The sequence below is a fragment of the Orbicella faveolata genome, unplaced genomic scaffold (genome assembly GCF_042242905.1).
Source record: "Orbicella faveolata isolate gen_17 unplaced genomic scaffold, um_ofav_v1 contig_4, whole genome shotgun sequence".
Lineage (NCBI taxonomy): Eukaryota > Metazoa > Cnidaria > Anthozoa > Scleractinia > Merulinidae > Orbicella > Orbicella faveolata.
In genome coordinates, this window is record NW_028301569.1 from 4,843,523 (window position 1) to 4,861,581 (window position 18,059).

The 18,059-nt window shown below is 40.8% G+C and overlaps 1 protein-coding gene and 1 pseudogene across 1 annotated transcript; one reads left to right on the top strand and one right to left on the bottom strand.

The window, feature by feature from the left end:
- Positions 1 to 637: 637 nt before the first annotated feature.
- Positions 638 to 2,585, top strand: LOC149101135 (uncharacterized; annotated as a pseudogene).
- A 7,304-nt stretch (positions 2,586 to 9,889) lies between these two features.
- On the bottom strand, positions 9,890 to 14,538 carry LOC110063402 (uncharacterized). Its single transcript, XM_089276088.1, has one exon. It carries the CDS (start codon positions 14,521 to 14,523, stop codon positions 10,438 to 10,440), a length of 4,086 nt encoding a protein of 1,361 aa, XP_089132214.1. The 5' UTR covers positions 14,524 to 14,538; the 3' UTR covers positions 9,890 to 10,437.
- Positions 14,539 to 18,059: the final 3,521 nt, after the last annotated feature.

Consider the following 18,059-nt stretch of genomic DNA (forward strand, 5'->3'; position numbering starts at 1 on the left):
CAAGTTTGTATTGAAAACTACTTGTTAATTTTACTGCTGTTATTGGCAACTATTTGAGAGTTCATAAAGAACGAGACTACACGTTTGTGAAACATGAACGTAAATTAAATTACATTTTGGACGGAACTAAGTTGCTCTGAGGATTAATCTTGTCCAGAGAGTAGTGTTTTCATCCTTCCTACCCCATTCAAGGAGGGTGCAGAGGTGGAACGAAGTACCATTACATAGTGGCAACGGAGAAGAGACTCCTCCCACCTCACTACCACCCAAACGTTGTTCGCAAGGAGTAGTAATGGTGGCTCATATGGGCCGCAACCAGTCAGGAGCCGAGAAAGACAATAGGCTATTGTTCGGAGAACGATGAGCTCTATTGTTCTCCAAATCCAAGATGGCGCCTTGAAAAATCGGGCATATCAGGAGCCGAATTAAGAATTCAAGATGGCGACACCCATGAAAGTCGGCCATGTTGGAAAATAGTCCACCAGCCTCGACGGAGGACCTGGGATCGGTCTCACGGATTTCCATGGCGACACAAATCACGCCGGGGTCACGCAAAAATTCTCATGCAACTTCAAACTCGATACTTACAGTGTCCTGTAGTCCTAAACGACAGAGGTCCGTCTGGCAAGCGGCCAGAATGAGAGACTTGGGTCCGAGTCTAGCCTATACAGGGTGTGGCAAAGCATCGTGGGACGATGACCTCATCGGTATCCAATCAAAATGAATTAAAGTACTTACACTCAGCTTTCCCAGTCCGCTCCCTTTAAATGAGCAAAACGCTCACAAACCAAAATATTTCTCGGTAGAGATGAAAAAAGCCGAGAAAGACAATAGGCCATTGTTTGGAGAACAATGGATGCTATTGTTCTCCAAATCCAAGATGGCGCTATTTATTTTAAGCCAATCCGGAGCCGAATTAAGAATTCAAGATGGCAGTACTCACGACAGTCGGCCATGCTGGAAAACAGCCCACTAGCGTTGACGTAGGACTGGGATCGGTGTCACGGATTTCCATGGCGACACAAATCACGCCAGGGTCACGCAAAAAATGTCACGCCACTTCGAAGTCGATACAGCGTCCTGTGGTCTTAAATGACACAGGTCCGTCCGGCAAGCGGCCAGACCGAGAGACTTGGGTCCGAGTCTAGCCTATATAGGGTGGTGAAAAGCATAAAATCAAAGGAATTTCAAATAAACGTTTCGCGCTTGAAGTACAAACACTGTAAATCGCTCCTAATTCAACAATTATAGTTGCCTAAGCGGGTTTTCAATAGCGCCAAAAATAGATCACTTACATCAAACATAGTCCTTTCCTCCAAAGCGTCACACAACTAGCAATCTCTCAACTCCATAGCCACGAAGACAGGAAAGAATGTTACGCTTAGAAAAGAAGACGTGTGCTGAACGTTGTCACAAGTAAAATGAATTTTATCAAGTCCGATTGACTTATAAACGGGTATTCACAAAACAATACACAATGTGACGTGGTTAACAACCAATGAGAGGATGGGGGATAGGGGGTACGCGATATCACGTGGTCAAGAATCAATGAGAAGACGGCAATGTCATTAAATTGTTATAAGCAAAACAAAGAGTCTGAGTCTTTATAACGTTTATTGAATAATAACTGCAAAGAAAGAATTGATTATAATTTTAACTCTTAAAGTCTTGACCGTAGGTATTCCACAAAGTGTTGGGAGCTAAACTCGTTTCCAGTTTCTCAGATTCTTTGTCCCACCTCTTCCTCCTCCTCCTTCACCAGCTCCTCCTCCTCCTCCTCCTCCTCCACCTCCTCTTCGTCCTCCTCCATCTCCTCCTCCTCGTGCAACTCCTCATCCTCTTTCTTCTTCACCTCTTCCTTCTGCTTCTCCTTCGCCTCCTCCACCTCCTCCTCCTGTTCCTCCATTTTCTCGATCTCCTCCTCCATCTCCTCCTCCACCTCCTACCCCTCCTCCTTTTTTGGAGGTGGTGGTGGCGAATGTAGTGGTGGTGGTGGAGGTGGAGGTGGAGGTGGAGGTGGACGTGATGGTGGTTGGTGTGGTGGATGTGGTGGTGGTGGAGCTGGCGGTGGTGGTGGTAGTGCAGGTGGAAGTCATGGTGGTGGTGGAGGTGTTACTGGTGGTGGTGGTGGAGGTGGTGGTGGTGAATGTGGTGGAGGTGGTGGAGGTGGAGGTGGTGGTGGTGGTGAAGGTGGTGGATGTGGTGGGGATTTCAAGTTCTGGAAATACGCTGTTAATATTTCCAAGAACTCCACCACATCATAACATCATCACCACCACCACCTCCACCTCCACCACCTTCACCACATTTACCACCACCACCTCCACCACACGACCATGACCACCATGACCACCACCACCACCACCACTAGTAACACCTCCACCACCACCACCACCTCAACCTCTACTACCACCACCACCACATTCGCCACCACCACCTCCACCACCACCACGTCCCCCACCATCACGTCCACCACACCAGCCACCATTACGTCCACCTCCACCTCCACCTCCACCACCAGTAACACCCCTGCGACCACCACCACATTCGCCACCACCACCATCGGAAAAGGAGGAGGAGATTGAGCAGGAGATGAAGGAAAGAGAGGAAGAGGGGGAGGGGGAGGTGGAGGAGGTGGAGGAGAAGCAGAAGGAAGAAGAGGTGGAGAAGAAGGAAGATGAGGAGTTGGAGGAGGAGGAGGAAGAGGAGGTAGAAGAGGAGAATGAGGTGAGGAGGTGGAGGAGGAGGAGGAAGAGGTGGAGGAGGAGGAGGTGGAGCAGGAGGATGAAATGAGAAGAAGGACCAGGAGGAGGAGGTGGTGGAGGAAAGGAGGAGGAGGAGGTGGTGAAGAAGGAGGAGGAGGAAGAGGTGGGACAAAGAATCTGAGAAACTGGAAACGAGTTTAGCTCCCAACACTTTGTGGAATACCTACGGTCAAGACTTTAAGAGTTAAAATTATAATCAATTCTTTCTTTGCAGTTATTATTCAATAAACGTTATAAAGACTCAGACTCTTTGTTTTGCTTATAACAATTTAATGACATTGCCGTCTTCTCATTGATTCTTGACCACGTGATATCGCGTACCCCCTATCCCCCATCCTCTCATTGGTTGTTAACCACGTCACATTGTGTATTGTTTTGTGAATACCCGTTTATAAGTCAATCGGACTTGATAGAATTCATTTTACTTGTGACAACGTTCAGCACACGTCTTCTTTTCTAAGCGTAACATTCTTTCCTGTCTTCGTGGCTATGGAGTTGAGAGATTGCTAGTTGTGTGACGCTTTGGAGGAAAGGACTATGTTTGATGTAAGTGATTTATTTTTGGCGCTATTGAAAACCCGCTTAGACAACTATAATTGTTGAATTAGGAGCGATTTGCAGTGTTTGTACTTCAAGCGCGAAACGTTTATTTGAAATTCCTTTGATTTTATTCTCAAGGGTTAAGATACAGTCTATCATGATTTCACCTTCTAAACAGTGCTTTTCGGTTTTAATTTATTCCATGTTTCATCTCTGACTAATTATGTTAATTCTTCAATGGTCGCCCAAAATGCCTTTTTTTGTTCAAGATTCCTTTGAATGATACTTTTCTCGAGGGAACAGTCAAGATCAAGGAGTTTAGATTTTATTGGAAACTGCCATTAGCAATTCATTTCCACTTGAAGTATTTCAAATGTATTTTTTTTTGTTCTCACCTTTTACCCTATAAAAATTTGGTCTTCGCTTAATATTCGTTACTTGTCAAAGATTGCATTCACGCTGGATAAAATTATTCCTGTTCCATTTCTTTTGATAGTGTTATCTTATTTGAGACACAATGACCGGCTTTCTGTGATTTTAGCGCAAATGTTTTGGATATTAAAGGTCATTTGAAAAATTGTATCACGACGATAGAAACTGGTCTTTTTACTCGATCAACATGGCAATGACGTCATATCTTTTAATGTGAGCGCGAAAGTTTTTATATTAAAGTTCGTGACATTTGACATTGTGTAATGTTTGGTTTAATACTCTCCTTAACGGAGGGGGACTGGGGAAGCCCAGCTGTGAGTACTTTATTCTGATTGGATACCGATGAGGTCATCGTCCCATGATGCTTTGCACCACCCTATATGGGCTAGACTCGGACCCAAGTCTCTTGGTCTGGCCGCTTGCCAGACGGACCTGTGTCATTTAGGACCACAGGACGCTTTATCCACTTTGAAGTCGCGTGACATTTTTTGCGTGACCCTGGCGTGATTTGTGTCGCCATGGAAATCCGTGAGACCGATCCCAGTCCTCCGTCGAGGCTAGTGGGCTGTTTTCCAGCGTGGCCGACTTTTGTGAGCGCTGCCATCTTGAATTCTTAATTCGGCTCCGGATTGGCTTAAAATGAATAGCGCCACCTTGGATTTGGAGAACAATAGCATCCATTGTTCTCCAAACAATAGCCTATTGTCTTTCTCGGCTTTTTTCATCTCTACCGAGAAATATTTTGTTTTGTAAACGTTTCGCTCATTTAAAGGGAAGGGACTGGGAAAGCCGAGCTGTAAGTACTTTAATTCTTTCTGATTGGATACCGATGAGGTCATCGTCCCACGATGCTTTGCCACACCCTGTATAGGCTAGACTCGGACCCAAGTCTCTCAGTCTGGCCGCTTGCCAGACGGACCTCTGTCGTTTAGGACTACAGGACACTGTAAGTATCGAGTTTGAAGTTGCATGAGAATTTTCACGTGACCCTGGCGTGATTTGTGTCGCTATGGAAATCCGTGAGACCGGTCCTAGGTCCTCCGTCGAGGCTGGTGGACTATTTTCCAACATGGCCGACTTTCGTGGGTGTCGCCATCTTGAATTCTTAATTCGGCTCCTGATTGGCCCGATTTTTCAAGGCGCCATCTTGGATTTGGAGAACAATAGAGCCCATTGTTCTCCCAACAATAGCCTATTGTCTTTCTCGGCTCCTAACTGGTTACGGCCCATATGAGCCACCATTACTACTGCATGGGGGTGGAAGAAAAATCTACTGTCCTAGAGGACATGTCAATTCCATTTAGTTTTCTAACAATTCATTAAATAACGTTGTTTTCATTTTTGACATTTACATGTAAGTGAGCTGAGTGTTTGGTTTTCATCATTTAATTTTCTGTGGATTTTTTTGAGCAACTTGCGAGATTGAATTAAAGTCAGACTTCAGACCCGTAAACTGAGACCCTCGAAAACGAAAACTCAGACCCGAAAAAGTAGCAACCTTTTTCCACTTCGTGTTTACCGCGGATTGCTTCAAGACGTCTTGTTTACTGTTCGTCGATACAACGTCATAGGCAGAATCTGCAGAGACAAGAAAAAAAAAAAACATTAGCCCGCGATGGTACATTCCTCTGATCAGATCACGAAAATAATACCCAGGATTCGTATGGTTTTTCGGTTGCATTATAAGTATAAAGCAAATTTGTCAAATCTATTTTATACTTAGAAGCCATTCGAGTTTCAAGTTAAGTTACAATCTCTAGGGCACGAGGTGCGTGGCGTGACGGTTTCGGGTGCTATATATATATACTAAGGATCCTTATTCTTCAATTAATTGTGCTAAATTCAGAAGATTTTTCCGGGTCTAAGTTTTCGAGACATGTTAAGCGACCTTTGAATCAGCAAAAAAATCTCAAGCTCCATAGCAAGTGGTCGTAAGTCAATTGCGTACAAGAGGTACTATCAAAGGAAATGAAACGGAAAACAAGACGGTGTACCAACCTGCGACGATAAAAACCACAACAATGAACGCAAGTAAAATTTCCGCTTACAATCGTGTAATCTAGCAGCGATTACACGTATTGAGATGGTTATTCATTTCTTTTTTTTTTTTTACATTCCAGTCGTCTGTCCTTTATGATCCTTTCGTAGGCCGGAGAGTAGGGAAGTTTTGTCGTAATCTGTGTTTCATTGATTACATTCGGCTGCTCCTAATAGACACCACCTCTGACGTCTTTCCTCGACCATCTCGTTTGCAGTCTAAAGCCCTGGTCAAACGGACTCGCAAGTAGTCGCAAGTAGCCACAAGTTAAACTTGCGTAGAGACTTGTGTTGGGTGGCCAAACGGACTCGCAAGTTTCCTCGCAAGTACACGCAGGTCGCAAAAATACCCATTTCAAGGCAGACATATCCTGTATTTCATTGGCTAATAGTAGGTTAATGGACGTCACTCAACTTGCGTTGACTGGGGTCGGGTAGCCAAACGGTGAAAAACTTGCGTCGACTTGCGTGCAAATTTGATCTCCACCAAAGTGAGCGCAAGGCATCGCAAGTTAACGCAAGTACACGCAAGACCTGGCCAAACGGAGTCGCAAGGAGACGCAAGTTGAGAACTTGCGTCTACTTGCGACTCCGTTTGGCCAGGGCTTAGTAATTGAAGAAAAAACTGACCCGCTTCCTGCAATGCTTGGCGATTTTTCTGATCCGAAAGAAGAGCTAATGTTTTCAAAACCAAGGAGAGACGTTTAGGTAAGATCGACATTTCGAAGTCCAGTCGTCTGACCTTTGAATCTGTAACGCGTCACGCCTTCCGAAAAAGGAGAAATCGATGTAAACAAGGGGTTTGCAGAAGTCCCAAAATTAAATTCAGGGAAAAGCTTCGCTCACTATTAACTTGCAGTTTGTTCTACTAAACAGCAAAAACGACCAGCGAAGTGAGGATCTGTTTTTCCATGCAACGTGACGTTAGAAATAGAATTTTGGCGGGAAAATTTTAGCCTAAATAATGGTAAGGATTTGGCGAGTTTGGAAAGTTTACATAGATTAATAACAATGTCACAGCTTAAATATTCTATTCTGCAGTCCAGCTAACAGTGTTTTGGAGATCTTTCAGAAATCATGGTTAACAATTGCAGAAAGTCGGTATAAGGTGATATTCTTAGCTAAAAATTTAGCAGGAAATATTTCTGACTGATGATTTTTTTTTTGGACTTTGCGAGACGGATTACACCGATTTGCCTGTAGATACCAATTTTAACTAAACTGGATATTGATAACAATGCAAAATACTATCACAAAAATGTGTTTCTGTGGAAATAAACTGCCGCAATTTTGAAAAACGACTCGCTGAAAATGGTTAAAATTTGGGTCACGCTCATTAACGATTCGGCGGCGATATTTGGAACCTCGTGAAAACCGTAGAATTAAAGCGAAAGACCTTTAGTATTTCTCAATCAACTAATAAGGGGACAAATATTATCGCACGAAAATTAGAGTCTCCTGGAATTTGTACGAAGTATCTCTTAGGCCCACCTAAAGTTGCCTGAAATTTCGGCCATTTTAGACCGCTTGAATGGCGAATATCATAATGTGGTGATATCTCGAAGAAAAACGAACGCCTACCTCGGCAAATGTCATGGTTGTTAATCTTTTCGGATAGCTTTTATACTGTCAAAAGATGTAGGTAAATAGCCGACCTCCACGTTTTGGTACTGCCAGGTTTTCTCTGACAATGATTCTTAAAATAGTCAAGATGCAACCGCTAGCTCTAGTTAAAAGCTCTACACAGAGAGATTTTCATTTGAATCTGAAAATCCAAGCCAACGTAACCAATCACAAAAGACACGAGCGATCGAGTAAACCAATCAATTATCGCATTAAGCACGTGATCGGCGTGAAGCGCGGGAAAACGTGCGCGAGCGAGTTACGATTCAGTTGGCTTTACTTCTGATTGGATGAGAAAATGGCGCGAGTGTTTCAGTAACTAAACAAGAAAAGTGGAAATGCAAAACCAAAGTGAATGAACACAAAACCTCAAGTTAAAACGCTCTCGTATTCCTCTTTTTCTATCGAACAACAGGCCGGAGTAGATTTCTTTGTTGCCGTCTTCCCATGAATAACCCGAAATGACAAATAAAAGAGAAGCAGACTCTAACCAGTAAGACAACTCGTTCTTTTAATAAGACTGAAGGGATTTCCCCAATGGGTTTAGGTTGTCACGACATCTTCTAAAGTAAGTTGCGTTTTTGACTCATAACGATGAGAGCAAACAATCTTGCACGAGTCAGACAAGTCTTTTTCGCTTTCAATGAGAGCGCGTTTTTCGTTCAAAACCTAATTTCGCATGATGAAATTTTTGGGCTGGAAAATTTTAGGCAATTGGCGTTCTTAGAAAACGATCAGGTTTATTAAAATGGCTGAGAAGGTGCAATGTGATAAAGATCAAACTTTTCCCCTTTTTTTCTGAACTGTTTCCCTCTGGAATAATCGAATTGTTAAGATTATAAAACAAAACATGGATAACTCACCCAACAGTAGCCAAAAGGGAAAGACTTGTGTTTTTCCTGTCACCCCCGTGTACCATATTTCGAATTCGAAATGAAAATTTCCAGAGGCCATTGTCCTTCAATACTGTTCCCTTTTAGTTCGCAATTTCAACGTCGCAGAAATTTTGTGAGAATCCCGCATCGCTACACACTAGCAACAGCTTTGTTCAGTCTGGGAAGTAGTTTACATAAATGGACTTCTCGTCTTTAGAGTTTTAGTTTAATTTATTACTCCTTTAAATCAACAATAACAGCCTTATGATGACGTTTTCGCGATAAATGCCACGCAAATATAGTTCCTCACACTTCTTTATAATTATTTCAAACTCCTAAATTCCTAATGTATATTTAACTAAGGGTCAACGCTTCCCGGCGAACTATTTACAAAATAAAATTACAAACCTAACTAGTAGAAATAATTTCATTTCAACTTCAATTTTTTAGTAGAAATTTAAATTCACATTTGTTTGGCTTTTTGTTTCTTCTAAAGACTTCTAATAATTGATAAAAAATTTAACTCCTAAAGCTCTTTCATTCTGAAAGCTGGTTCGGTAAGAAATGCCCTATACACTACGTTGTTGACCCAACTTAATTTGCTTAGAATAATATTCTCTTTCTAAGTCATGTTAACAATTGTTACTTAGTGTCAGTCGTTTTAGGTGCCTTATCTATAGAACAGGACAATTTGGGTCGCGATAGCAGAGGTACGATAGACTGAAAACACCCTTAACTTTAGTTTTAGGTATTTATATTTCAAAAACGGCGCGGTAAAACCCATGTATTCTTTATTATCGAATTTTGATAAGGACAAGATGCAATTATTGCCAAAGTTTAAAAGAATTCTGTGCATGGGGCTCAGAGCTAGCTTAAATTTTCGAATAAACATAGGTACTTAAAGCTAAAATTAAGAGTGTCTTTAGTACAGACCATACTAATGCTATGGTAACCTACAGTGTCACGAAGATGATAACAATGCGTTTATCAATGATTTGGCAGTTTTAAGGTTCAATGATTGGAGCATCAACTGACAAAGAGTGCTTGTAATGACTTATCAAAACCATAGTCTTGGAAAGTGCTGGAAAGTGTTTTGAGCTACCTCATGATCAAGTTTCAACTGTTGTTTGACTGAAAACAACTTGCAGGTAATAGCTCTAATAAGTCATTGCGTACTCGTGAGTAAAACTAGTTTTTGCTTCAAAAATACATACTAAACAAAAAGTTGAAACGTTTTGCATAGCATTTATCCCAGTTTGAATCCTGCTGTTGAATGATTAAAAGGTTAAAAGGGTACCAAAACTGTTGAAAAGGGTCAAATTACATTACTAACTGAGACACACCACTGGCTTGAAAACTGTCTCTTGAGGTCATTCTGCTTTGTCTTTCTCACTTGTTTCCGCTGGTCAGTCAGTCAGTTCAACCAAGACATCTGAAAGAGAACAAACAAACAAAGTGTAAAGCTATGAAAAAGGCTTGTTCGACTACTTCAGTCAATCTCAGTTGAACCGGTTTTCTAAACAAGGCGTTAGCTGATTGCCTGAAAAGCTACATTTGTATAAAACGTAAATAATCGTGTTTTTCGTGTATTATCGTGGCGCCACCGTTAAATCTATATAAAAAGTGAATAAATCAAAGAAATAAATTAATTTGCCATAAAACGTTACGATTCATTAAAAAAACTTGAGAAATGTGGAAGACATTACCTTGTGGCTTGTGCTTTCTAAATTTCTCAAATGTACTTCGCAATTACAATAGACACCATTAAAATAATATGGTAGTGGCTTCCTTATTTGTTTGATAAAACGCAGTATAAAATCATTGTCATTCAGACTTGAGCTGGAACCATGGAAGTTTCATTGTACCATTTACAGCTGAATACGATTTATATCTGAAATTTGGTCAGTAAAAATGCATTTCGGGTTATTACGTAATTTCATGGTCTCTCATCGAAAGCAGGTCAGTTATATTAGAACACCATGTCCGTTGCAGCAGAACAAAAAAAAAAAAAAAAAAGCAATAATAATCAAATGATCAGATATGCTGCATCTTACTCTTTTTGAAAATAAACTCAGCCTGATCGATAACTCCTCGGCAAAATACTGAACAATTATTAGGTACTTTTTGCTAAAAAACAAAAAAACACTTTTTCAAGTAATCTTACCTTACTTTCCAAAATGAAAGGTCACGTTATCTCCAATCAGTATAAAAGGCGCCCACTGCTTCACGTCAGAGTAGCCGTTACATCTCATCCACTTCATGGCCTGGTGAAGAGAGTGACTAGCGCTTTCCCCACGAACAAGGTGATCGTAGAAATGACTTATTAACTTCTCTGTTGAGCTGTCTTCTATGGCCCACATTGACACCAACACCGAGCGTGCGCCAGATCCTAGGAATGCTCGAGCAATTCCGACCGCTCCCTCGGCCTTAATCTCTCCACGTGCACTATGGCAACAGCTAAGGACTACCAGTTTAGCTCGCAGTTTGACCTTTGAAATGTCCGACATTGTCAATAAGTAGAGTCCTTCTCGAGGTATACCGTTAGGAATGCGAATAGAAGGTGCCAGAGCAATTTCTCCTCTTTCTGCATCACCGTGAGCAGCCAAATGTATCAGAGCCACTGATTCCATCGCTTGAAGTACCGCCTGCTTAGTAGCCTGCTGTCCTAGTAAAGGCTCAACACCCAGCTTTCTTCCTACCATCTTTGCTTCCTCTTCTGCACTCGGCAGTCGCGAGACGGGCGTAAGACGTCCTTTGAAAATCACCTCACCAACATCAGGATTCCCCACTATCAGTGCACCGGTCTGGCTGTGATAGTTTGCTGGACTGTCATGGATGAGCCTGAGAGTTGTTAAAGAAGGGGCGACGCGGATCTTGAAAGTCTCGGATAGCGTCTTTCCACTGTCATCAGGCAATGCGGCAAATGGAATGTTGTATAAAGTACGATCAGGAACGATGATGATCTCCGAGCCGTCAAGCAAGTCAACCACAGGAGCGATGATTAGTCTGTGACACAGAGGAAGATTCATTTTTGGACCTTGGTTTTCTTTACTTTCATTTCCAATTCGGAAACCTTCATGGCTGTCATCCTCGTATGATTTTGACTCTCCTTGTACGACATTTAAAGACACATTCTTGCGTAGCTCCTTAGGTGACATGTCAAAACTTCTGAAGCTTTTGGTGGCAAAAAAGTCTTCCATATTCTGGGCAAATCCTTCATGAGCGATAGCTTCACTTCCTTTGATCTTTCGGAAATGTTTGACTCCACTACTTTTAAGAATGCAGAAATATATGCTGTCAGAAGAATAGAAGACGTATAGACAAGAACAATTAAGTTCTTTGTCCATTATGCTTTCAATACCGGACCATGTTTGAGGATTAGCGGAGACTGGATTCCTCATAGAGTACTGAGCTGACATTAGATCTGCCAAAGCCCTTGCCTTCCCAAGCTCTGAAACATACAAGGCTGCTTCGGGATTTTCGGATTTACAAAGCAATGTACAGAGATTACGGTAGGGGGAAATCTTGTTGTCCAAGAACGATATCTTCCATTGATCGTTATCTTGTATGGAGCCGCGTATTTTCTCGCATTTTTCGACACTAGCAAGTAAGTACGAGATAGCTTCCTGATTCTTTCCTTCTTGCACTCTTAAGCGTGCTAGTCCGTAGAGCGATTGGAAAAGCTGTAAAATATCGCCAATGTCCTCACTTATCTGAATCGACTTCATAAAATGCTCCTCAGCCTTAACATTTTCCCCATCTTTGAAAAGAACGTTTCCTAACAGTAAGGAACAATTGGCTTCTGTTGCTCGGTGTCCAATTTCTTTACTAATCGCAATTGCTTCTTCGCAATATTCTTTAGCTTTGACACGGTGACCAATTGAGTACAAGATATATCCTTGCATTAATAAAGAGGCGGCTTTCTCAGCCCTATGTCCAATTTCTGATGCGATCATAAGTGCTTCCTGATTATAACTGTTAGCCATGGGATATTTACCGAGAGAGTGAAAGGAAGCAGCGAGTCTATTGCAACAAGAAATTACCCCTTTCTTGTCACCAGTTTTTCTTTTGATCACCAATGCTGTCTCAAAGTGTTTGTTAGCCTCATCTTCTTCGCCGACTGATTGATACAGAGAACCAAGCCTTAAGTAGCTGGAGGCTTCTCCATTTCTGCTGCCGATTTCTTTTGTGATCGCAAGTGATTTTTCGAGATGTTTTCTAGCCATGTCATACTCGCCAACTAATCGATAGAGATGTCCAAGGTTTCTGTAACAGGCGGCTTCTCCATTTCTGTGGCCGATTTCTTTTGTGATCACAAGTGATTTCTCAAGATGTTCTCTCGCCTTGTCATACTCGCCAACTGATTCATACACAGCTCCAAGATTTAAGTAACAGGCGGCTTCTCCATTTCTGTCACCGATTTCTTTCTTGATCAGAAGTGATTTCTCATGATGTTCTCTCGCCCTGTCATACTCGCCAACTGATTCATACACAGCTCCAAGATGTAAGTAACAGACGGCTTCTCCATTTCTGTCACCGATTTCTTTTTTGATCACAAGTGATTTCTCATGATGTTCTCTCGCCTTGTCATACTCGCCAACTGATTGATACACAGCTCCAAGATTTAAGTAACAGGTGGCTTCTCCATTTCTGTGACCGATTTCTTTCTTGATCACAAGTGATTTCTCAAGATGTTCTCTCGCCTTGTCATACTCGCCAACTGCTTCATACACAGCTGCAAGATTTACGTAACAGGTGGCTTCTCCATTTCTGTCACCGATTTCTTTGTTGATCACAAGTGATTTCTCCTGATGTTCTCTCGCCTTGTCATACTCGCCAACTGATTGATACACAGCTCCAAGATTTAAGTAACAGGTGGCTTCTCCATTTCTGTGACCGATTTCTTTTTTGATCACAAGTGATTTCTCAAGGTGTTCTCTCGCCTTGTCATACTCGCCAACTGATTGATACACAGCTCCAAGATTTAAGTAACAGGCGGCTTCTCCATTTCTGTCTCCGATTTCTTTCTTGATCACAAGTGATTTCTCAAGGTGTTCTCTCGCCTTGTCATACTCGCCAACTGATTCATACACAGCTCCAAGATTTAAGTAACAGGTGGCTTCTCCATTTCTGTCACCGATTTCTTTCTTGATCACAAGTGATTTCTCAAGATGTTCTCTCGCCTTGTCATACTCGCCAACTGCTTCATACACAGCTGCAAGATTTACGTAACAGGTGGCTTCTCCATTTCTGTCACCGATTTCTTTGTTGATCACAAGTGATTTCTCCTGATGTTCTCTCGCCTTGTCATACTCGCCAACTGATTGATACACAACTCCAAGGTTTCCGTAACAGGCGGCTTCTCCATTTCTGTCACCGATTTCTTTTTTGATCACAAGTGATTTCTCCTGATGTTCTCTCGCCTTGTCATACTCGCCAACTGATTGATACACAACTCCAAGGTTTCCGTAACAGGCGGCTTCTCCATTTCTGTCACCGATTTCTTTTGTGATCACAAGTGATTTCTCCTGATGTTCTCTCGCCTTGTCATACTCGCCAACTGATTGATACACAACTCCAAGGTTTCCGTAACAGGCGGCTTCTCCATTTCTGTGACCGATTTCTTTTCTGATCATAAGTGATTTCTCAAGATGTTCTCTCGCTTTGTGATACTCGCCAACTGCTTCATACACAGCTCCAAGATCTACGTAACAGGCGGCTTCTCCATTTCTGTCACCAATTTCTTTTGCGATCACAAGTGATTTCTCAACATTTTCTCGTGCTTTATGATACTCGCCTAGTGATTGATACACCTTTCCAAGATTTCCGTAACAGGAAGCTTCTGCCTTTTTGCCGCCGATTTCTGTACTGATTAGTAGGGCTTTCTCGTAGAGTTTTCTTGCTTCTTCGTATTTGCTTTGACGCAAATACATTTTTCCTAGATCGAAGCTTAGATCATATTCTGCAAGTCTTTCTCCACTATCACGGTAAATCTCGAGAATTTTTTCTGCATATTTTATGGCATTTTTGTTGTTGTTGACTGCACAATAAGCCTTCGACAACATCAAATACAACCTCTTGTAGAATAATATGGCTAGTTTATCGTCTTTGATTCCTGCTTTGTGTTTCACTATGACCAAGCATTCCTTGCATATTTCGATGCTCTTTAGAGCTCGATTGGTGTTGAGAAGGAAGCAAGCAACTATGAGGCCGATAGAGATGGCTTGTAGAACTTCGTCCATGTTGTTCATGTCAAACACTTCTGTCAGGACTAAATGAAAATTACAGTTGCAATTGCATTCGTCTTTGACTTCATTTGTCAGTGAAGGCGTGAGGAACTATATGTATTACTATTCAACTCGTTTCCGCAAACCTAGTGGAAGTGAGACGGGATTGTAGTGGTAAGGGTTTCTGACTTAGTTAAGAAATGGCTTAAGAGAATACAGTAAAAACCCGCATAAAAGAACAAGTGGATTAAGAACGCTCAGGCTGAAATTTGGTCAAAAAAGTACCATATACATAAGAACACATTCAGCCTGAAAGATGAAAATTGTTCTTATTTAAGCAGGTATGGGAATTTCCAGGACACATTTAGCAATTGGTTTTGGACTTGGCTAATTTATGTAACTAAATGACTGTTACCTTCTGTCAATCACATTCTTTATTAATTGCTGCAGACACAGCATGCTGACATGAAATCCATTGATTAATTAAAATGTTGCGCTTGCACATTGATTTCATCTGTTAGTAGTCTATGCAGTATTTATTTTTTAGAAACAATTTTAAGAACACCTAAAGAACATTTTCAGGTTGATTTTGCAGAAAAAACCCGATATATAAGAACAAAATCAGCCTGAACCCCCAAAGCACGTGTACTTTTATGCGGGTTTTTATTGTAAAACATTTTAATTTGCACTAATATCTGGCTGGAATGAAATGAATAAAAAATGGAATAGAAAGATTTTTAATACTGGCCGGTTTCTTTTCACATCCTAGTCTTACAATTAAGCATGTATACAAAGGGTTACTTGGGTCAGGGGAAGGAATATTCTCCTTTGTTAAAAATTGGACAACGGGTTGTACGGAAGTCTTGGGAGCTTGAGTAGAAGAATTCATCTGAAACGTTTGTTGAGCGTTCATTGTTCCAAGATAAAACAAAGGAATGAATAATACTACGTTTTATGTTTCGCCAGATGTTTTTGATCGAATTTTAGACTAGACTTGAATTCCTGCAGGTTTCAAGTTGCAGAATTCGAACTCTTAATGTGAAATGCAAATCATTCTGGGTTAGCTAGTCCCGGACTTTCTTGCGATATAATAAGGAAGTAAGTATTATACATGTAGTACTGAATGGGCTTTTCTTTGGACTGAAATCCTTTTATTACATTTTCAACTTAATGATGACAAAGAATAAGACGACAAATTAGATGAATTTTTTAACAATGTTTCGAGTGCTTTCAGAAGGTCGAAAACATCTTTAATAAAATTAAAATGAATCTGCACTTTATTTTGGAAAAATTGCTGGCAGCGAAACATGGTTAAAGACTACGACAGGCGGTGTTGGACACAACTCGCAAAGCATGCCGGGAGAAATTTTCCCTAGAGCTCATTTTCATCTGATAGCTGAGCGGCAAACATCTCCACGCGCTGATGGTGATGTGGAAATATGACTTATAGGAGGTTCGCTCGCTTCCGATGGTGAAAGAAATCTGGAATGACAGCCATATCAAATGTTCCGCAGGCCAAGTAATAGCTGTAGATGACTTCTGCTCGATTTACAAAGCCACCATTTTCAGTGCTGAACAGATTATTTTAGGAATCAAAGCTTCGCGGTTCGTCGAATCTCTACGGTTGAAAGATAAATTATTTCCGTTTCTGACCTTTTCGAATTCGATGTTAACTTGCCGGAATTGAACCTACCTTCGGCACTATCCTTCTTAGATATCTCGACTTGTATATGAGTGTATCGATGGCCAACAACATAGTTGTTGACAGATATTATGTTTTCGTTCGACGATAAGGAAGCTGAGAAGTAAAACCTACGAAGGAAAGGGTTGAATAATTCCAAATCAAAGCAATGTTTTGTCCTTGAAAACTTGTGTAAAGCTTGATTAATCTAGTTTCGCCCGCTGTATTTCCTAATTAATCAAAAGGAATCATAAACAGCTTGCTACTGAGGTATCGCTCTTTCAAAATAACAAAAATAATTTGGAATAAATGGAATTAAGAAAGCAGAAGCTTAGTAGGAGAAGTAGGGTATGTTTTGCTTCAATGTAAGTGGTAAAAAATAATTGTATTGGTCCCCTGTACCAGGTCACACTTCCAGCAAATTCTTGTTCAACTTACAAATCCAAGATGAAATATGTACTGTGTGGATCTATTTAAATTTGTATTCAATGTAATAAACACGATTTTGGTCTTCCTCAACTTCCTTGAGTGCGTTTAAAGTAAAAAGGTCTACAAATGACTTTGCGTCGGACATTGCCACTGGCAATATCAATGGTCAAAGTGATGGGAGTTTGAGATTTCTCTTCACCTAGTGCTTAGGTGTTGGATAAAACTTGCATTTGCTCCAAGTGTCCATTCCTTGGCTCTCAGTACATGTGAGGCCATGTAAAAGGAAAATGGCTCAATGGAAAGAAAGCTTGGTTGAGTTACATGAAATAAATACTTTAGACAAATAATATAGCTCAAGCTATTTCAAGTGGTTGCAACTAAAATTGCAGATGGGAAATGTGAAAAAAAAAAAGACTTACATTAACTTGCAAATGATATTTCAATTCCAAAGTATGCTTTTAAACTGAATATTTGCAAAGTACTGACAAGCACAACAAAAAACCAGCAAAATAGCACAAAAACCATATTCTGGAAACAGCGGTCAGTACTAAGTTCGCTTATAAATTATTAAATAAAACTGGAAGATTGTGAATGATAGGCACGGTGAATTAGCAATGAATGAATAGCACATGGTCCTGACATGCCTTCATTACATGTCCTCATATCACACCTCTGCTGAAGTTTAAGTTTCAATGTAACTTGTGTAAACTAAAGGGAGCTCTTTACCCAGAACAGTGCTATGTAGGTCATTTGAAATATCTGTCAGTTTAAAATTTACTATTTACTGCAAGTCCTGTGGTCAACAACACAGTGATCATGTACTGATAATAACATTTCCTACATTGGCTGTTAATTATTCTGCCAAAAACAGTCTCCACAGCACTTCCTCGTGTCGACTCGTAATGACTGTGACCAACTGAGTTCAGAATAATCTAGCATGTAGCTGTATCTTAGATCATCTATAGTGAGATGTTTTGACTGAGATAACTAAATTGTAACAACATTTTAAAATAAAAGCAGATGCACTATATTGAACACTTGCAGTAGCTCTTAAAACTTGGGATTGCCATGCAGCTTTCTAAGTAGTCACTTGCATTATTTCATTATAAATTTTTTTTTGGTCTATTCCATTCTAAATTTGATAACCATTCTAAATTTGATCACTACAGTGTAAGTGGATAAATTTAGTTCTTGGGAAATCATGATAGCAAAGTTAATTCCAAGCCCATAGTCTTTTAAAATACCAGTTGGTAATTCAGCATTTACTTCAAACACATTGGCTCGTTCTGCTCCAGGTGGGTTGACAATTATGCGAAACTACACACATGAAACACTTATTATTTATTGATTTAACCTTATGTATAGTCTCCCACGACTACCAATATTCAAAGGAAAACAAGCATAAAGAAGTGGGAGATCAAATAATCAGCCATAGATGACTGAACAATAA

Excerpts from the sequence above, each read along its gene's own strand:
- LOC110063402 (XM_089276088.1), bottom strand. The coding sequence starts at position 14,523 with ATGAACAACATGGACGAAGTTCTACAAGCCATCTCTATCGGCCTCATA.